The sequence below is a fragment of the Aulonocara stuartgranti genome, assembly GCF_965226115.1.
Source record: "Aulonocara stuartgranti genome assembly, chromosome: 11".
NCBI classification, from domain to species: domain Eukaryota; kingdom Metazoa; phylum Chordata; class Actinopteri; order Cichliformes; family Cichlidae; genus Aulonocara; species Aulonocara stuartgranti.
In genome coordinates, this window is record NC_138947.1 from 15,242,937 (window position 1) to 15,265,154 (window position 22,218).

Below are 22,218 nucleotides of genomic sequence, written 5' to 3' on the forward strand. Positions count from 1 at the left end.
ATATGGAATAAACAGTAAACACCTGTTTACTTCAATAACACGACCACCCGTGGCATACATACATACCTGCTCATAAATATGCACAAGTGAAGTATTTTCAATCTTTTATATGAGTTAAGAAAAGCCCTGTTTTGTGCACTAAGTTGAGCTTATCAAACCTCTAAAAGTGTCCTCCAGGTTTGTCCCTCAACTTGTAATCTAGTCTGTAAAATGTATTAAGTGCATAACAGAGGGGGTGAGATCATAGTGAACGCTGACTTCCTGTGTGTGTGTGTGTGTGTGTGTTTGAAAAGGCACCTGCAGTGCACACAGCCTACCAAGTGTCAAAGCTGAACTCATAGCTGTACTGAGAAGATCCCATGTAAGTACTCTGTAATACTTTGTATGTATACTTTAGTGTTTTACGTGATAGTAGCAGGTTTTAAAAGCTTTTCTTCAAGGGAGATGATACTTTAATCAGGATAACAACATGTCAAGGGCTCGAATCATAACTACATGCTGACAAATGTCAGAGACGCTGCGAAAGATCCACTCTGATAGACGCAAAGGGGCACGTAGGGTCAAGATTCAAATGTGGTCCCAACAGAGGCCGCTTTTAAAAGTTTTTTGACTGATTTGTCTTGAATTTGATCTGCTCGTGTTTGTGTTTGTTGCCTGAAAAACTGGCACAATTATTTTCATATATATTTATATCATTAGAAGAAAGTGACGATCCACAGTTCGTAGCCAGCGTTCAGTGTGTCTGACTGTCAACACATGAATTGAATTAAATTCGTCAACACTGAAAGATTTATGGTTGTTTTATCATCAGACTTAAGCAATTCTCAAATGAGCCGGACCTGATCTGTAGATTTTACCCTCTATGGGACGTCTTTCAGCCTTCATTAGTCTCTCTGATGTGCTTAAACCTAATGACAACCCTGAGGAGGATTTCAAAATGTCACATCAGAAATGCCTAAAATAGAATTTTCTGCTCTGCAGTCTCTTTAAACGTAAAGATCAAAATTTATGCAATAACAGCAGCGCCAGCAACACATTGTTGATTTTGCAATAAGATGCTAAATTTGTCCTGATCTTACGCAATCAGGACATAAACTAATTTTAATTTTTTTGAAAAAATGTAAAGAAAGTTACAATATTCTTAACAGTTTAAAATCAGGCAGGTTTGCTTGAATGTTAAGTTTAGTGTGTGTGTTGTTCCTCTAAAATATGATAGTGCTAGCTTTGCTGAGGGCCTTGTGCCATGCAGAACGCTTAATTTTGTAGGTAAATAGCAACGTTAATCAAAAAGCTTCAAATACCTTCAAATATTTTTAACACATTTGGTAAAGTGTTTCTTTTACGGCATTTATAAATTACTAAAACACACTGTAGCAAAGTATTTCTCTTTTTAAGTATATAACATTAAAAATGTTTTCACAAGTTAAAACTTCTGCCTTAAAACAGCCTTAAAAAGTCGAAAAAAATCTCACAGCTTATCTTATTTTTATATTTTTGGCACTGATAGTGTCGACAGTAATGTACTGCTTTTATTTAGTTCAGGTAAATAAGACCTGTAGCGTTCCCACTTACAGCTGAGTGTGGATCGCACCTCATCTGCTGAGTTTTCGTTAACAAACAAGTAACTCTGAGAAGCTTCCAGCGTGCGTACTATCTTTAGAAATACAATGTCAGAAGATGCCAAAAAATTTACTTATAGCAGGGTTAGTTCAAATGCTACGTGTGGTGGGCAACAAATGATTGTAATATAATGAAAAATTTGCTTGTTTAACGCAAATCTCCTTGTAAACTGTAACACTGAGCATAGTTCAGCTGTTATACTGAGGAAATTAACTTTAGATCACACTAAGTGGTAAAATCTCATATTTGCTTTAAACTCTAAACTCAGAGGCACAGGTATCCAAACTAGGTTACCTTCAGAAAATAAAAGTTTTGACCTCTCGTTAAAGACAGGTGGCGCGTACGGTGGTTACATCAATGACGGCCTTGTTTTATTGAATGGTCCCAAAGAGTCGTGAAGCAGTGAGCCTGCGTGGCTTTGGGGTCCTACTGGTTTTGTTTTAGGAGGACCCTGAAACTGAAAATGCTTCCTATGAAAACTGCCAATATAAAATAAATGAAAAAATAAATAAATGAATGAATGAAATGAAATTTACCAAGTGCTGTACTCTCACTCGAATATAAAATATAATAAGTGTAGGATTAAACTGGCTCAAATTTTTTGATTAATATTACAAAAATGGGCAATAATTTAGTGTTAGAGATATCTCACTTGAGATTATAGTGCTTCTTTTCTCATCTCTGAGCATTATATCAGGATAACAGTCTAGATTTCACTAATCCGTGGCTCATAGTGTTTTAAATTTTACTCATGATAAGTACCATTAAAATTAGATCTAGCAAACATGGCAAAGTGGCTGCAGACGCACAAAGATCTGGTGTAAAATACTAAAAAATAAATTTACCTGGCTCTTTCTGCGCGAGCGCTTTAATAGATCGCCTCCTTTCAGCTTCTCCATGTTTTATCTACTGCCAGAGCTTAAAAGGAGTCATATAACTCACAATTTTAAAAATGATATTACAAAATGGTAACAAATTAAAGGAAAATCCTGAAAAGCCCCGACCCTGCCAGCGAAGCAATGCGATGCAGTGGCCCCTTTTTACTTTGAGGGGCTTGTCCCTCGAGAGCAAAGCGTCACTAGAAATCAAGCAACCAAAAAGTTGATTTGCACTTTATCCTTTCATGGAGCACTTCTATCCTGAAGGGAGCGGTCTGTTCCAGGATGGAAATGCCCCCGTCCAGAGGGCGCGAGGGGTCACTGAACGGTTTGAATATAAAACAATGTGCTACGGCCTCCCGAGACACGAGATTTTAACCCAGTATGAATGATTTTAGGCTGATGTACTGAACTGCTCTCCCCATCAAATGAGAGAATATCTTGGAAAAGAGTTGCGAGCATCCCCCCCAGCAGAGTCTCAAAGATTTAACGCAAATATTGTAGAAAAGTGCACCCAAGCTGTTCAGGCGGCACGTTGCGGCCCAACTTCTAACTAAGACACTTGCTGGTTTTCACATATCTGTATGATGTTACTTCTGCTGCGTGTGCACATTTTATGTTCCAGTTTGCTCTAAAACTAAATGTTTTGTGACAGAAATTAAATTTGGTAACATACATGTCGGATAAACTCCATCAGTGGCCAACCAGCACAGCGCTGCAGCACAGTCTGAAACAGAAGCGCTACCTTGAGCTTAAAGTGTTGACTGTTTGTTTTGTTTTTTTACACCAAAATGTTAACGTACAGCTGAATGCTGCACCTCACAGGTGTCAGCAGGCACTTCTTACTTGCTGAACTGTCTTCTTGCCTTTCTCGTTTCGAGGGTAGTCTGTTTTCAGTTTGCTCAGTAGGATTGAGGTTGGTTGGCTGATTTGGCCTGTGAATGTCGATCACATGTCCCCGGGTTCTTGGTTGTTTCAGCTTCATGCTCCGGATGCTGTTCCTACAATTCAAAGGACTGAATTGTTTATCTCTGTTTATCCAGGAACACCCATAAAGCTGTTCAGAGCAGTTCAAAGCCATTTATTGTTTATTACTGACTAACTAAAGTGCTGCTGATTTACTCTTTTTGTTGCATATCATCGTGAAGAGTCATTAAATGTACTTGTTTCTTCTTCTTGGACTTTAGCAGTGAGCAAAAAGTCTCCTAGAGGCACACACTGTATGTATTTTGATGTTCTCTGTAGGCGATTACTGAGATGTGTTTCCCTTACCCTGTTATGAAAATATAACCTGTCTACACTGGAGGTGTTCTCATATGAGACATTAGGATTCCCTTTTCATGGGACTGCATTAGTCAGTTCTCTTTTTCACTGTATTACCCAAATGTGCACACTCATAGACACAAACATGCAGTCATACAAAGTGAAACTGCAATTTCTGAACCAGGGTGTGTCCCTCCTTCTGCTATTTCCATTTGTCTTGTCATTCCATCGCTACAAACCATCAGGAGCCAAATTCAGGTCAGCAAATCAAATTTTTTACTTCTTGATATCAGCAGGTTAGAAATGTCACTGTTAAAGGACATTGTTGCGATACATGTATTTATTGTTTGTGTAACCTCCATAAACAGCATATTACTGTAAAATTACGCTTATGTGAAAAAAGGAAGTGGACCGTTTTCCCATTCTGAACTTTTATGTATCAGGACATAATAAAATATCATCTGGTCCTCAGCAGGGATCTGCAGGCAACACGGCAACCACATCCTGTCCTACTGTCAGGCCAGTAGAGTTAAAGAAATGTGCATACCATAACAGCAGCTGTATGGCCGCATACCTGTGAGGTTGTTGTAAGGTAGTGTTGCATCTGTTAGTATCAGAGTAACAGTCTACTTCCAAAACTTCTCTGCAGTAAACTATAAAACACAAATATGTGATGCTATAAGGTCGCTTATAGCATCACATATTTGTGATGCTATAAGCGATCACAAATATGTGATGTCGTGCGACACTGGGTCGCACGACCCTTAAAGATTAAAAAAACAACAACATGTGATTAAACTCTTTCATTGTTTAGTTAACAAAAACTAGATGAAAAAGCAGAAACTGTGTGAAATAGAAGATTCGGGAGCTTGCAGAACAACCTTTAACAATAATCATTTTCTGTATGACTTTATCAGTGTCTCACATCATGTTGGCCCACTTTTCTTTGCATTTTTACTTTAGTTCATTGAGGTTTGTAGGCATTCATTTGTGCATAACTCTCTTCAGGTCCCAACACATCATTTCAGTCCGGTTGAGAGCTGGATTTTTCCTGGGCCATTGCAACATCTCGATTTTTGACTTTTGATTTGCTGCTGTGCTTGCGATCGTTGTTCTTTTGCATGACTTAGCCGTCAGACAGATTGCTTCACATTTCTAAAAGTGTTTCGTATAAAGTTAACTGTCAGCTCAGGACAGTGACAGCAGAACAAACATAAATCATTACTCCTGACTGTGCTTGACAGTTGAGGTGTTTGTGCTGATAAGCTGTGGTTCATTTTTCTGAGCGTTATGGCCAAACTTCTCTATTTTAGCTCGATCTGTCTAAAAGCAGTCGTGTGGTTTGTTCAGATGCAAAGCCATGCTGCCATGTTCTTTTTAGACAGTGTTTCTTCTGGCAACTCTTCCGAACAGGATGTACTTGTTCAGTCTTTTTCTGAATGTATTGTCATGAACTTTTACATCTAATAAACTGAGGCCTGTAGAGTCTGAGATGTAGCTCTTGGGTTTTCGGCACTTTCTCTGAGCATTGCTCAGTCTGACCTTGGTGTGAATTTGCTGGGACGTCCACTGAAGATTAGCAGCTGTCTTAAATGTTTTCCACTGATGAACAATCTTTCTCGGTGTAGAATAATAAACTTCACAATGTTAGGAAATGGCCTTAAGCATTTATAGCATTTACATATAGCAGTTAGTTAGATTACCAGACCGTTGATATCTTTCTTGTTGTTAACACAAACCTGAATGCTCCAGACCTGTAACCTGTTAAAACAGTTAACATGATTAATTAATGAAGTGCATTTGATTATCAGCACCAGGCTGCTACTTACCACTTAAGTCCTATAATGAAGGAATTAAGTGGTGGCTCCCACATAGCAAGCAGGTCTGGCCCGGATCTGGTACCAAGCCGTCACTGCTGGCTGACTTCTGGCATGGTAAGTGGTATGTCATCCATATATGGGTCAGGCTTGGCGTAGATGGCACTGACTATGTGATGGCATGCCACATCTGGCTCGATTATGTTTTTGGTTATGTGGCCCAGGATCATAGAAAAGAGATCTGGCCCGACTGGTGTCATGGCAGGGTGTATGTCAACCAGATGTGGGCCAGGTCTGCCAATCATGACATAATTTATGTTCCTATTTTCCTATTTTAGTTAGAAGACCCAAATGCCATGTTGCAATACTATACTGCTATGGTAGCCAACGTTTCAAATGCAGGTTTGACAGGTTTGTGAGTGTACACTTTATCCAAAACCTAGAGACGGTTTACTCATGTTTATCACAGGGTGGCTGTAGCTCAGGAGGTAGATCAGAAGGTTAGTGGTTCGATCCCTGTTTCCTCCAGTCTGCATATCAAGAGTGTGAATGTGTATGAATGTAGTTAGGAAGCACTCAGTTAAGAGAAAGTGTGTGATTGGGTGAATGTGTCATGTTGTATAGAGCACTTTGAGTAATCTGGGAGAGTAGAGGAGCGCTATATAAGAATCAGTCCATTCACTGTCTGAACAGAGTTTCCTCATGTTACTTTTGCACTATTATGTTCCGGCACATGTTGTTATTACACGGCTTGATTAAGGTACACATTAGGCTGACATCTGCGGCCAGAGCTGAAACTGTTCTGGGGCAGCACAGGCCGTCATTCTTTGCGGTATGTGAGCCATGTGTAAGCACATTGTGTGGTCCAGATCCGAGCCATACCAATTTTGCTATGTCGGCTGTAGCTCAGGAGATAAAGCATGTCATCTACTTTTTGGAAGTTGGATCCCTTTTGATTCCCTCCCTGCTCCAATTTGTATGCCAGTAAGTTAACAGGCTTGTAGAAGTAGAAACAAGCGCTTGTCTGTGAATGGGTGAATGGGGCAAAATGTATAAGCGCTTTGAGTCCTTGAGTAGAAAAGTGCTATATAAGAAACGGATGTGTTTAATTATTCATAAACTTCTTCTTAACTTTTAACGTTTACTAAATAAATAATGACACAATATGTCATGTCACATGTTGCTGTTCATTGGAGGTTGTATTTAAATAATGTTAAGTACTGCTAAGAATCAGATCTCTCTTATTATGTGTGATACATTAAAACTTTAGAGATCAAAGAGGGTGTTTTTATCTTTTCCACATGACTGTAGCAGCATCTCCTCGCTCGGGCACCCCGAGTTTAGTTTCTTGGTTTTGTCATACTATGACAAGATATCGGCTCTGTAGAAGTTCCCCTTTTTCTTCCACGACATGGTTAGGGGAATGCTTTGGTATTTAACTTCAGAGCATCTACCCCGAAAGTGAGCACAACTGAACCCTACAGGAGTCTCGTTGATGGTGGTAAAGCCTCAACACGTAATAGCTTAAAATAACCACCATAACATTTCTGAATTAATACTCTGAACACCAAAGAAAAAGGAATTATATATAACGTACTTTTTACAGTTTACAGTAGCTTCCTGTTAATATTTTTTTGTACAAAGGAATCGGCACAAACTACAGCGCAAAACTCTGTAAACTGTCCTTGATTTCAGCTCCAGTTTGTTAGATTGAAGTATTCGGAGAGGGGTTTTTTTTGCAAACGTACGTGCATACGTAATGACCCTGACACAAGTGCCAATGTAGCCACCATCATTACAAATTTGTTAAATGCCAAACAGCAGCAGATTGTTGCAAAAAACACCAAAAAACACCAAAACAAAACAGTTGCAATAGTAAGCAGGATGATGTGTGAGCTTTCAGAGCAGGGAGAGGCAGCACACAGCAGCCAGCTGTAACCCCACTGCAGGTGCACTCCTTTTTTAAAAACTGAATTTCCTGATTATTTTTGAAATGATCGTGTGCTGGGTGATTTCCCTGCAGTAAACTCCCCTCGTGTTTCACTTCCACGCAGGTTTTAGTGTCAGAGCAGCTTTTCATGACTGGAATCGCTGTTAAAGCAACCTGCAGAGGGTGATCGGTCAGTGACCGGTCGCAGGCTAAAATCCTGTGTTTTCTTGTTTGTTAAAGTTGTCCTCTCATAGGTGGCGTCTCAGCTGCTCCTCTTCGTCTTGCTGTGTGTTGTTGGCTTTTAAAACTAAAGAAGGGAAAGTGTTGTTAGTAGGCAAAGGGTAACATGCAGTGAATCAGGAAATGAAGCATTATGGTTAAATTATGGCCGGCTTTTTAAATGCTCTTCAGCTCTGTTTGTGTAACAAATGTTTTCTGGTTTTCCTGTTTCAGTAGGTTCATATTAATAGAAACTCTTTCACTGTGCACCTGTACTGGCTGTCTAATACAGCTCTAATGTAAGAGATTGTCTTCATTCTTAAAAGACGTCCTAAAGTTGTGACAAATAACGCAGGTACCATTAAGTCTTTCCCTTTTTGTGTTTCTCTGTCAGTGTTTTCTAACATTTAATGATTGCAGCAGACATGAAGGGGGGGGGGGGATTTCGTGCTAAAAAGAGTGTCACTTAATTTGACTACCCACATGGAAAAGAAATAGAAAGTGCTTAGAGCGAAATGTTTATGTTTCATGTTCAGGAGATTGACTCTTTGACGTTTTCCTTATACAGTCGTAAGATATTTAGAGTGAACTGAGTAAACATTGTTTTGTGAGGTAGAAATTAGTAGATAATAATATGAGAGATGACCCACTCAGTCACAGTGAATTATCTCTTTATTTCTCCACATTTTGTAACAAGACTTTGTACAGAACGACATCAGCTGAGTAAGTTAAGCCTCTTTTACCTTATAGAACCGGGAAACTGTGTCTTCTACCAAGTATGTGTGTGTTTTGCTTGTAGTTTGCTACTAAATAACTGTTTGCGAAAAATCAGCAGCAGCCCAGCGAGTGGAAAACTTAACGACAAATGCATCTTTACATTTCTCACTTCCGAATTAATGATGTTTACATTCACATCTTCCAAAAGTCACACTGGCTTCATATTGCCTGTGTTTTATTGTGCGTATTTGCGCATCAGATGTTTTATTAAATTTGTCACAGATACTTTTTAAACATCAGTCTGCAAACTTTGGACTCGTACCGCAGGTCATGATCATCATTATCAAAGGCAATATAAACACTTTTTCTATTTCTATTTCTTTTAGTTTACCTTTAACTTTGAAGATGATTTTAGCCCATTAAAAAATCTGCCTCTCCTGTTGCCTCTGAAGCGGCATTAGGAAGCAGGCTCCTCAAAATCAACGCCGCAAGGCTGAGCCTGCAGCGAACAAAAAAACTGCACAAATGCACTTGTGAGGCATATTTTTAAAATGATTTGATTATTTAATCTAATGGCAGCTTAGTGTGTTTTTTAGCTATTGGGCAGATGTAGCAAAGGAACATCACTGAACTCTTCCTGACACTTTGAATGTGGCCGTCTGTACAATGAGTGGCAACATGTGAGTAGTGGAATAGTGTTTTTGTGCCTAACGTTTATGCAATTAAAATGCATTTAGTTCTTATTTGAATGCATGTTGATGGAAAAAAAATTGCAAAACATTTCCATAATTTCCGGATATAAACTGTAGGATGTACAGAAAAACATTACTGACTGAAAACTGAATTTTGTTTGTGTCATTGTTTTGAGAAATGCTCTAAAACTGACATCAAATGTTTTTTGTTTCCATTTTGTTTATTCATTTATTACAATAAGCGAATAATCATATTATCTCGATTACTTACAGGAATGCAGTAACGTGCTTCAGCTACGCTCAGCGCATATGCTGCACACACGTCTGTAGGCGCTGTGGAAATATACAGCAGTGTTTCCACTGCAAACAAACGTCATCATTAACCTCATCATCTTAATCACAGATTTATAGTAGCAGTCGTGTGCAGTCCATATGAATTAGAAAATCTACATGAACTGTGGCAAAATCTACATTTTCCTTTTGATAAAAACGATCATCCAGCGGCCCACAAACCAAAAATAACTTATAGATACTGATGATGGAGGTTTTAGCGATGAGTGGGAGAGACAGTAAACTTTTCTGTCTTTGCGACTGTTTCACAAGTTTGAGGTTTCAAAGAAGCTTGAATGAAGTTCCCCTCATGATGAAACACACTAAATGTTTTCAGGCACTGAGGGAGAATGTCACTTGTTTCTGATTCTTAACATCTTTTCCACTGACATTTTGTTTATTTATGAAACACAAAAACAGCCACAGACTCTTAAACTTCCAGCACACACCCAGCACCTTCAGCACATCCTCCCGTCTTTGGCTAAATCGCACGCCATAAGTCTAACCTGTAATTTTATCAAATACAATAAAACCAGCGCAAGTCAGAGACAGGAAATAGAGATCGATTGCCGAGGGAAACCCTCTGTAGGAGAGATTGGAGGCTGAGGAAGCATGAGAGGCATATGAAAAAAGTGAATCACCCATCTTTCTTGCTTGTGGCCCACACTTTGTCTTTTTCTTTTTCAGTAATGACACAGTGTGGTGCACACCCCCTCGTTAGGTGTGTGTGACTAATGAGGGAGTCCTCACTTTCAAGGTGTTTTCCATCAAAATCACAGCTCATAAACAAATATGCATCCACCGAGGAAAGAAAGGGGTGTCGCGCTGATCGCGGGCTTTGCAGCCGCTTTTATATCCGAGTAATCTGAAAGGAGCTCCATTTAAAAGCTCATTTCATTTAGGCCTGTAAGCAAACGTTTGGCTGAGGCAGCACAGACGTGAAGGTTTTGCTTTACGAGTGAACAAAAGCTTGTTTCATTTCGAGCTCAGAAGGAACAGAAGCAGGTGTGAGCCCTTCATGAAGGCAGTACAGAGGCAGGCAGAGAAACCTCAGAGAGACACATGAGACGTGTGTGAGATGTTTGTTTTGTCCTTGTTGTGGTTCCTGTATCTAAACCACCTCAGCAGCATGTTTCTGCAGCACCAGTCTGATCCCTGTAGCCTTCATTAGCTGTGATGGAAGAGATCATCTGATTTCTTGAATGAAAAATAAGCGATTAGCTTCTATTTCAGCAGAATAAACAGCCAAACGATAACCCTTTACAGAGTCAGTGCATCTGTGTCAAACATGCTGCTGAGCCTCTCAGGCCTGCCTTCAAAGTGTAGTACTTCACTGGTATTGTGCCCAAATTTTAAGCAGTTTTGATTCAATTTAATGTAATCTTCCAGTCACAGGATCTCTCATGTTTTCTGAGGACATCAAAGATGCTCTAATTTTTGTAATTAGTTTGCAGTTTAATGTTTTATCTAGCACATCAGCACAGCTGCCATAGCTGTAAGGCAATACTGTACTCACCCATACAGCTCGTGTGTACAACTTCTGAGAAGCTGAGAAGCTGACAACAGTGAGAAAACACAGAAATCTACAGATGTTGTTGAGTCGAGCGCAGATGTGACTCGGCTGCATTTTAGGAGTGCAAATAAGAACAAGCAGATGATCAGCTCCCTCACAGGTGGACAGTTACTATTATTAAGTAATAAAGCAATGAGTAATCAGAGTGCCGTACAGAGAGAAAAGTGAAATGTGCAGAGAATCTGAAATCTTAAGCTCAAAATTATGATACCGATCCCCAACAAGAGTCATCTGTGGGACTCTTTATATCACTTTTCAGGTCAAGAAGGGAGATTGAGGGAAAGGTGTTGTTATATTTCTCCCGGACTGCCCGAACTCTGCAAGCTATACGTATAAATGAATTTTAGTGGCATGGCAGATTGACTGATGACGACCGATTGCCTTCATGTCAAAGAAAAGAAGAATATCGCCTCTACCATGAATTTGATCACACTCTGGTAAAATGAACTGGATTGATGCTGCGTGCCTTTTTTTAAATGAACAAAGTAGTTTGCTGATAATTACATTTAGCACAGTTACATTTACAGACTAATGTTGGCCGTCATAGACCTCAGTCTGGTCAACCTTTTATTCACGTGTTTGTCTGTTAACCAAGGGTCCCAGATATTTTAGCAACTAAAGTGACCCCTTTATACTTTATACAACAAAACCTAATTTACATGGCTCTATTTGTGTTTATTCTAATGTAATCAGCAACGGTTTTAAATCATTTTGATGTTACCCAACTCAAACGCTTTAGCTATATTTCATCGTCATCGGGCACCGAGTATGTGCTCGACTTTTGCAGATTTGGTTCTCTGAGTCTGTTAGCTACGCTCACTGTAAAACATTGTAATGCAGCGATTCCAAGTAAAAACATTTAAATAAAACAAACCAGAAACATTTCCATCATCATACATGACCCCACACAACTTTCCATTATCCCTGACACACCATTGTTCCAATTCCTGTAATCTATGAAAAAATATGAGTGAAGTAGACCGATGAATTCATGGTAGGAAATGTTTTCATGATTAAAGATTAAAGACAAATATTTCTACACCGCTAACGTCATAAACGAGTCCACGCGGTCATTTGAAGTTAAAACTCGCAAACCCAGCATTGTTCTGATGAAGTTCGATCAGTTTTTCTGTTTAATACAAATTTGCTGGTAAGACATAAAGAAACGGGAATTATGTAAGACGGAAACATTCAATAAAAAACTATTGATCGCTTTCACCCGCGCTGACCGTTTGGCGGGTCTTTTCTTGTCAAACGCACAAAGGGAAGATTTTCTTTACTCGACAAATCTTTACATTTCAGTACAGTTTGTTTTATTAAAATCAGTTCATCGAATCTTAGATTGAAAGGAAATTTCAATTTACTGCTAGTTACCGCCAAATAACATGACACAGTGGTTTTTATTTTGATGAATGTTTTACTCGATGCTGTAGCTTCGGCGGAGCTCCGTAACAAGCACAAACAGATTATATACATCGAAAAATGAGTAACATTTAAGCTACTCAGCAACAACTGAAGAAGACATATTGTGAACATTTATTCTGGCGGGTATGTTTGTACGATTGTGATTTCAGCACCTTTACACGCGCGGCTGGTTGGACTTATAAATTTCACAAAGTAATTGTGTTTGTTGACTTTATTCTACTTTAACATCCATTCATCTTGTTCTGAACTTTAAAACTTAGGCCGTGATTATTGGTTGATTGATGATTCGCTCGCCGTGTTCAGACAGCAATATTTGTTTGCTTTCTGGAAGAAATCTAAACATGTCAAAGATGGGGAAAAAATGAACGATAAGGGCAATTTTAAAGTGCGAAGAGGTTCTGAAAAGCACTGGTCATGGAAGTGAGAGCGAGACCTTACAGAAGAGACGCTGCACTGCACCGTCGTCGATAGACTTGAAGATTTTAAGTCCATGAAGTCTGTTATTCCGTCATATATAAATTAATCTCATATATGCCGCTCTCCCAGGAAAAAAAACATCCCTAAACTTTTTGCTTTTCTCATCCCGTTCTGCACTTTATCCGACTTTCTCTCCAGGAAATGTCGCATTTTTAATTTGCATCAGTCAACTGTTTTTGTGAAGATTGGTTCAGCAGTTCATGCTTGAATTCTGATACACTAATTATGTATCTAAATTGGTACAATTATAAGACCAGTGGAAAATTACAATAAATTAGTTTGTAAGCGGCTCATGTGCCGCTTAGAACGTGCTAAGGATAGATAATGAGTCCGGAGAGACCCTTCACAGAGTTTATGACATAAACAGCATCTCATACTTAATGAGCTAAGACATTTTACCCCATTAAGATTTGTTCTCTATTTGTTATTATAGCCACTGGACAGATTAAAAGTAAAAACAGAAACTCAAAAAAAATTTAATTTTACTGGTTAAATGACGACATGATTACACTGCCAAAGCGATGCGTTTCAGTGTTTTGTGTATATGAATCTTAGATATTTTGTTTACTCTAAACAGTACCCAACGGTAAACAGTTTAAGGGGGTAGAAAACTTTCGAAAACTGATCTTGAGTAGAGTTTAACAACCAATCAAAGGTCATTTTTCTGACTTTGGGTCTGATCAGCATCTGTGTGTGTGTCTTCCAGGCCAATCAGTGCTGAGGGAGGTGCAACGGCATTTAAAAAGAGGGCTCGTTTGATAAATATACAACACTTCCGACTGACTCCGGATCACTGAGCACAGAGGGACACTCTGCACTGAGCAGCCGCTGTAAGTATTGTGTAATTTTTCAGATTTTAACCTAATACACACATAATTCAGAACCACGGCACACGTTGTAAAGTTAATTTATACTAGAATTATCAGTATCACATTTTTTTAAATAATAAGTTTGAAATATAAACATGTAAAGCCTCAACAGGCCCAGTGGAGCCAGAATATCACGCTGAGTTTTATGCAATTAGAGCTCCAAGGTAAGTTTTATAAATCGACAGCGCAGTGACGATCCTCTCCAGATATGAAAAAACTGAAAGAAAAAACTAAATAATAAACTTTTTGGAGGATTTTAAAAACACACACATTAAACGTTGCCTGAAAATGTAATTTCAGATTGTATTATTAAAAATGTTAAAATGCTAATCCATTTCTTGTATTTCTTTTTTCTTACATTTAACTAAAACATATAATCGTTTAAGCGCTGAGCAACTGACCCGTACAAAACAGATGACCGCTGAGCAAAAGATGTATGTGTAATTTTCAAATTATACATTTACAATAAAATAGGATATAAACATTTACACCGGTGGATTATTTTAGCTTGAACTAAATATGTTGACGTAGCATTAGCGATAGTTATTTTTTAAGTTACTCACAAATTCACGCTTTATGACACACAACTATTCCTGATTTTTCTGAAAAACAAACAATCTAACACTTTAATTTTTTTCTTAAGCTTCATAAATAAAATATGTTTGAGGTGATGGTGAAAAAAATAAAGGAAACTTTTTGTCAAATTAATTTAAAGTCTGGCCAAAAAAAAAGAATAAATAAGACAAATGAAGATTTAAAAAAATGAGATGAATGAAATTAAATGAAATGCTGCTGTTAATCTGGTTTCTCTGTTCATTCAGCTCCCCTCCTTCATCTCTCTGCTGTGTCTGACCCTCATCCTCCCCTCCCCCCCATCTCTGTATTTGTTGTTGTAGCTCCCTCCTGACTGCAGATACGATCATGTTGGTTTCTGGGTTATACTTCCACAGGTGCGATGACTTTGAACGTCAGTTTGTCATCAGTTTCACTCCATCACCGATCTTCCCTCATTATTGTTTCTTACAAACTCTGATACAATTCATATTAAACACTATGCAGTTTCAGTCGAGTGAAATAGATTATATTGGAGCATAAATTCTCTGAGACATTCTCCCTCAACACAAAAACACCTCAGATTTTAATATTTCCTGTTGATTTTCTTCTTCTGGTAGCTGGCTCATCTATGAGCGCTAACAATTAGCTTTTTTAATTCAAGATTTTAAGAGTGAGACCCCTAGAGAGATGATTGCACTCTAAAGCTGTTACGAGAATTTTTATTTTTTATTTTTTCATGTGAATAATGAGGCTATTAGTAGGACAAAGGAGGACTTGGTGACTTTTATATTTATCCCAACACATTTATGCACATTTAGCCCATAAGGACATTGTGCATCATACGTGGAGCTGATTTTCCCTCCAATGGTGAAACTAGTGAAAACCTGTAATATTATTAAAGGTATTTGGGGGCACTTTACTGCACAGAGACATGTAGAGCCGGCGCCCGGGCTGGCCCAAACTAGAGACTCCGCAAACCTTTAATTTTACCGTAAGTTTAAATATCTATTAGCAGTTAAACCTTAAACAATAACTCAAAATAACTGGACACGAGCAGTTATTGTGTGTCTCCACATATTATATACAATAACGCATTAAATTTAGATTTAAAACAAATTCAAATTCAAATTCAAATTTTATTTGTCACATACACAGTCATACACATTCGGTCGCCGATAAAAAAAACCTGTATTTAGGCGTAAAGTTCTGTTTTACCTCACTATTGAAGAATATTTTGATGAACAATTCTCTGATCTTCGTCTGTTTCACGAATAAAGAGCCCACAGCTTTATCCACGTCTCATAGAGAATCGTGTCATCACAGCATTGCCATTTTTCTTCAATCAAAATAATTTATTATTTTTGATCGATTTATGTTTTGATCTAAAGTGTTTAATCCAAAAAGGAAAAATATGATACTGAACTCAAGTCTTATCATTTAAAAGTCAAATAGTTCCTAAGATCTCTGGAAATTGTGGAGTGTTGCACAAATAAATCTGATTCGCTCAATCTGCTCATTCAAAATAAAAAGTCTTTAATGAACATCGGCTTATACATTAAAGAAATATTCATAATCTTACTTTAAAGCTGCTTCCCCTTCAAGAGTGTGTTTGTTGGGAGGGCACATAAATGCCCTCTTTTAACATTTTTTCAATATTCATTTATTTATCTTTTTACACAAACATACATTTAGAGTTTCTGTGTACAACCATAACACAGCGTACAGGCAAAGAGAAGAAAAACAGAGATAAGGGGTGAAACACAGAAAAAAAAGGAGAGAAACATCTACCTTAAACCACAGTCTAGGTGTGCTGCCGGTGCTGTGGTCTTTTTAAGCGTGGAGAGATCCGTCTTTCGTGGAACACAGGAGGAAGAGAGGGGGTGTGAGAGGCAGAAGAAGGGAGGACTGGGATAAGAATCTGCACCCTTCACTAAATCAAGTCCCACCACAAGCCAGCTTACGCTCTGAGCCTCTTCCCTCCAACATTTGTCTGCTTCTTTTCATCCAAAGCCCACCACAGGCCGCCTACTCTCAGCTCTCTGAACTACTTGTCTTTTATCTTCTCAAATCTCTCAAAATCTGAGACCACCACAAACCCCCCTTTGCTTCCTGTTGAATGATTTCACTTTGCAGCAGACTTCAATATACACAGGACGCTACAACTAAACTAAAGACTCATTTTTACTGAAATGCTTATTTTTCAACATCTACTTTTCTTCTTGTTTGTCACTAAATGATTAAATACAGTACGACATATTTACGATGTATTGCGGACCTGTTCAACAGCTCTGAAAGACCTTCAAGTTTCATTTACAGGTTACATAGAGAGTTATTTATTTATTGATTCGTATGCAGTGAAGTACAACATCACTACTAAACACCCTCAAATCAATCGGTCAATGCATTTTTTTAAAGGATTGTATTGAGTTCAGGCAGCAAATCTCAGACAATTGAACAGTAAATTGGATTTGCCATATAAACTGAAGAAGCAGGCTGATGTGGAATTTAATTCCATGGAGATTTTCTTTATGGTTTTCTTCTGTGTTGTATCTGTTTCAAAGAACTACATACATTTGTGATCATATAATATATAACAATTATACCTCGGGCTTTCTGATGTAAAGAAAGTAATACATTTCTTGAATGTTGTTCTGCTCTTTTAAGAAAGTAGCAAATAATCAGGCTTGAAGTCTTAATCAAAAAAGTTAACATTTGAAAGAAGCTATAAAAATAAAGCTTATAGTTACTATAAAAATCTATAAACTGTATTTTTATTATATTTTCCAGACATATAACAAGGATGAAGAACTTCATTCAGTCCCTTCTCCTTCTTATCGCTGTGATTGTGTCAACTACCGGTAAGACGCCCTGACTGTAGACTTATTTATTTTCATTTGGAAACTGGACTGTTTGATATTCCGTATTAACACATAACATCCTTCTCATCCTTGTAGGTGCTCAGAAAGAGATTTATGCTAAGGAGGGACAGGATATTACCTTGGAGCCAACATCCTATCCAGCAAACTCTTATGTGTACTGGTATTTTGAAAAACAGGATGGTCATCAACTTGCCTGGCTTAACCCCTTAGGCGGAAAGGGATTCAGTAATGGTAAACCATATATTTATGTATATATTATTTATTTATTGTTACTGAGCAGGGAAATACAGGTAAATAAAAAAATATTTTTAACAATAACTTTCTGCCTTGTAGATGAGAAGTGGAAAAACAGGTTGTCCTTAACTGGTGCCTCGCTGGTCATAAAGGCTTTGCAGGAAGACCTCTTTGGGACTTTTGTCTGTAAAATCAGCGCAGCCGGTCAGCATGACTCGATCACTGTATTTAAAGTCATTCAAGTCAATGGTAAGAGCAAAAATAAGGTCACATGATTAGTGTGTAAGTTTAATTAATGGTTATTAAAGTTTAAACCACTGTATTTACATATCTGCATCATATTCAACAGTCTTACACAAGTTGTTCAAATATAGCGCATGTTTTTAATTTGTGTCCTGAGATGTTTGATGTAAGAGCAGTTTAACTTATTAACTTCTTAACATGGCCTTTATGAATTCATTGGACATGACAATCTGTTTTTTTAAACTACGTATGTGAAAAAAGTTTATTTTAAAATGTAAAACATATCACTTCTATTCTGTTTCCTTTATTCTGCTTGTTTTCTGTGCTAGTGATTGAGAAATCAGCCTCTCCTCTGTTGTCTGGCGATTATCTGAGTCTGACCTGCAGTCTGGGAAGTGTTCCTCAAAACCCACCTGAGATTTACTGGCTCAGTCCCCAGGGAAACAGAGAAGGAAACAAAGGAATATTCTACATTCAAGCCAGAAGTGAACACAACGGCCAGTGGGACTGCGTAGTGAAAAAAAATGCCAATGAAAAGAAGTTCCCAGTTTCTGTTACAGTTGTGGGTGAGTTTCTGTGTGTTTGCATTTGTTTCGCAGTTGTGTATCCTCATCTTTAAGATCAGGTTTCTAACAGTTTCTCCTCCTTTTTAGACCTCGCCCCTGTGCCTTCACATCAGTATACATCCACAGACTCGCCTCTCACCATCCCTTGTTCTTTAATTTCTCATGTTAGCTGGGAACAAGTGAAAAAAAAGGAGATTGAGGAAGTTCAGTGGCACTTTGCTCCTAAACTCTCCTCAGGCACCCTTTCTGACAATCCAGAGCAGCTCTTCTCCCTCGATCTGGAAAAACTTACCTGGAAGAGGGGTAAAGACAAAGGACTGTCTCCTGTATATAACATTAAAAACGGAAATCTGTCTTTGACCAAATCAAAGGCAACAGTAGAAGAAAGAGGGCGCTACACGTGCTCAATGAAATTTAAAGATGGCAGGACTCTGGAGACCACAGTAGACGTAGTGGTGTTGGAAAGTAAGTCACATTTTTTTGACAAGACCAGCTCTGTGTTGCACTCACCTCCGTTATATTTAGGGTTATTTTTTCTTTGTGACCGCTCTTGCTGCCTTCCTGCTCAGCCAGTATTTTCATTTCTCTGCTACTGAATTTATTTGCAAGTGTCCACAGTGTGACATGTTTCTAATTCACAAGCTCCTCTTGTTTTAATTGGCTGTATTAAGCATCCCCTCTGCCAGAACAGCGTGCTAACACAGTGAATCTTAATTGGACCGTGTGTTATGAGAATTTATGAAGTAAACTATGATTTCTCAGTTGCGGCTGAATGTTTTTTAAAGTAGAACCAGAAACAAATACAGATCTGATGTATTTACTCACAGGAAATTGCTCCTATAACACAATTTCTCTGGACTGTTCTCAAGCAAACCCACAACTCACATTATATTCAAATGATAAAAGCTATATTTAAATATTGATGTGAGATGTTGAATTTCTACAGCATTCACATGTGGAGGTTTGAAGCCAAACCTTTTGTTTTTTACAAGCTTTTATTTGGGAAAGAAATCAAAATGTCTTGTTTAGACATCATCGCTGCTTTCGTGGCCAAAGTTTTAGTCTGATTTCAGGAAAATGCCGTTACAGACAACTTCTTTGAAGCAATTTATTTTATAAAATGCATGTTTTTCATTTTATTTCTTTGTTCTTTCTCTTCTGCTTCGTCTCCAGTCATCGCCCACCCAAAAGCAGAGCTAATCTACGGTCAGCAGGTCAATCTGTCCTGCAGCACTGGTGACCAGCTGCCCAATGATATGAAGTTAAATTGGACTTCACCTAAAACGTCATCTTACATCTCTTACCCCACCCATATTACTGTCCCGGAAGTGGGCAAAGAAGATAACGGAAAGTGGGGGTGTGAGCTGTGGCAGGGCGGCAACAAGCTGACGTCAGATGAGATACTGCTTAAGATCGGTGAGCACGGGAAGTGAGACGAGCAGGAAGTGTGACATGGGCCTGACCTTGTGACCACAAAATTTTAAGACAGAAACTTCTTTTACATGATGTGTTCTTTCTATACTGTATACTGTTTGATGACTGTCTGTCTCTGTTGTGTACAGAACCCAGACTGAGTGTGTGGATGCTGGTGATCATTTGCAGCGCAGCAGTCATCCTTCTCCTCCTCCTCGTGCTCGCTTTCATCCACTACCGACGCAGAAAAGTACAGTTCAGCCGTTCATATTCCTTTCTTTTCAATCACACTGAGTTATTAGTTCAGCTTTAAGAGTTACCCCTCTGTGTCTGCCTCTTTGTCACTCACATTAGCAGAAAACGAGACTCCTCAGGCATCAACTCTGCCAGTGCAAAAAGTACGTACTAACCATTTCCTGAACTGGTAAAATGGCTCCAAAGCCACATTTATAAGCATGCACACTTATTAGCACTAAAATCTGAATGACACTTTGAGCCATGAGATATTTTTTGAAGTACGAACATTACTTAAATAAGCATTTATGATTTGGCTTTTGTAGTTCTGCGTCAGTTTCCATAACTCAAACAGAAACCTGGGACTTTTTCTTTTTCAGCCCCAAACCAAAAGGATTTTACAGAACATGAAAGCTCACAGACCGGATCTTTAAGAAGAAACGGGAACACGCTGAATTTCTGATCTGATATGTTCTGATTTACCTGATTACCTGGATTTACATCTCTCATTTTGCCATACTGGAAAGTACAAAAGAGTTTTGTTGGATTGAGGATCAAACATATCAGGCAATCTGGACTGATTTTATGTATTTTGTGTATGATTATTACCGTCTGTGACTTTAAATCATTTACACTTTGAGTCTATCTGTAGACTAAATTTCCTGTACCCTTATGTATATTTTTGAGGAGGTCTGTAATGCTTTCAGATGTGTAGGTGCTTCTGTAAATTTACATGTGCAGCATATTATTTGTGTAAAGTTTATTGCTAAAAATGGAAAGATGAAAACTGTAATGTGTAAAAACATTAGCAGATGTTTTCAATAAAGCATCAAAATCTTTCTGAGTGATGTTCCTGTAGAGGTCCTCTTGGGCTAATTTAGCGGGATGGCATCCATCTGACAGATTCGTCGATACTGGAAGGAGCAGGGAACGTCGTACCAGTTTGTGATTCTGGGTGTCCACCACCGCACAGTCCTCTCCAGCTTCCCCAGCGGACGCGTTGTTATCCGGCTCAGACTTCAGTGTGTTCCAAAATCTTTACAACGCAGATGGAAGAAGATTAACATTACTTTCATTAATATTCTGCTGAAGTGGCATTTCACCTGCTAAGTTTGTGCACTGTTTTAACAGTTGTCTTGGAAGATGCATTACTTTTAAGTAATTCTTTATTCTTCAAGAGCCATCACCAGCTAAAGGACCTGTTTATTTACCAGATGGTTCCTTGTGCTTGTGCACATTTCTAGTTGTGACTATAGTTAGTTTGAAGGATGGAGGAACTGATGCAAAACATGCCTACACCTACATACTAGTTGATGAATTGCTGTGAAGTTTTGCAAAAAACAAAAAAAAAGATCAAATTGACTTGTCCTCCAGCGCAACCATCAGGTTTTCAGGGAACTGCCGTAAAGGTTATTTAATAAATGTTTGTGCTTTGTACTTTTCATCATGTCTAATATGGTGATGTTCTCATGAAAACAGTGGTAGTTTTCTTCTTCGAACAGTTTTCTCATGGAAAAATGTCATGACGTAATGAGACATGCAATTATATTAAAACATCTATAAATCTAAACACCGTCTGTTGGAGGGAATTCATTTCACATACACCATAGGCTAGTCCAGAGACTTTAGCAACCTCTTCAGCATTATTAGTAATATGACACCTATAAAAATAAAAACACCCCACATTACTTAAACCAGTAATTATGTACTTGGTGCCAAGAAACCTTTGCTGTGTACAAAAGCCAGATTAACAGGCTGAAAATGCTCTTTAAGGACTTGGCGAGCTCTGTGAACCCATCTGGGTTGATTTTAATCGAAGCTGATCCTCAACTCTGCCTCGATCACCGTTTTCTCAAAAGAAGTACATTTATTGTTAAGTCTTTAGTGAACATGCATGAACCAAAACTCTGTGTAGGTGTCAAACTGTATGTTTCCTTTACAGCATATGAAACCTAAATAAAAGATGATGGCAACGTTACAGAAACACCCAGGCCTTCATTTTAAGTCTCTAAAGCATTCAGTGTGTAGGCAGGCAGGTGCTGCAGCTCCATGCAACAATGTTTGTCGTTAAACCAACGATAGGTTACTCGATGATTATTCAGACTAGCGTGTTCATTTATACATGTTTGCTTTAGGATTGTAAAGAAATGTCGTGTTTGTCATTTGTCATAATAATATAAATATTTGTTTAAAATTGTTTAACTAAGTAAATATGATTAAAGAGCAAAATGGTCAGAATTAGCATCAGCATTTTCATTTTGTTTTATAAACTGAAAATTAATAA

At 38.3% G+C, this 22,218-nt stretch overlaps 1 protein-coding gene across 3 annotated transcripts; it reads left to right on the forward strand.

The window, feature by feature from the left end:
* The first annotated feature begins 274 nt into the window (after window positions 1-274).
* Window positions 275-21,504, forward strand: cd4-1 (CD4-1 molecule). 3 transcript variants are annotated; one of them, XM_082552809.1, is made up of 11 exons: window positions 275-361; window positions 13,648-13,771; window positions 17,153-17,223; window positions 17,320-17,475; window positions 17,578-17,727; window positions 18,051-18,287; window positions 18,375-18,752; window positions 19,461-19,703; window positions 19,850-19,950; window positions 20,055-20,098; window positions 20,315-21,504. In XM_082552809.1, the coding sequence occupies exons 3-11, from the start codon at window positions 17,166-17,168 to the stop codon at window positions 20,343-20,345; spliced, it is 1,398 nt and encodes a 465-aa protein (XP_082408935.1). In that variant the 5' UTR covers window positions 275-361; window positions 13,648-13,771; window positions 17,153-17,165; the 3' UTR covers window positions 20,346-21,504. The 3 variants fall into 3 exon arrangements, with proteins under 3 accessions (XP_082408935.1, XP_082408937.1, XP_082408936.1); XM_082552811.1 differs by having other exon boundaries at window positions 20,058-20,098; XM_082552810.1 differs by lacking the exon at window positions 275-361 and adding an exon at window positions 3,930-4,019.
* The last annotated feature ends 714 nt before the right edge of the window (window positions 21,505-22,218 follow it).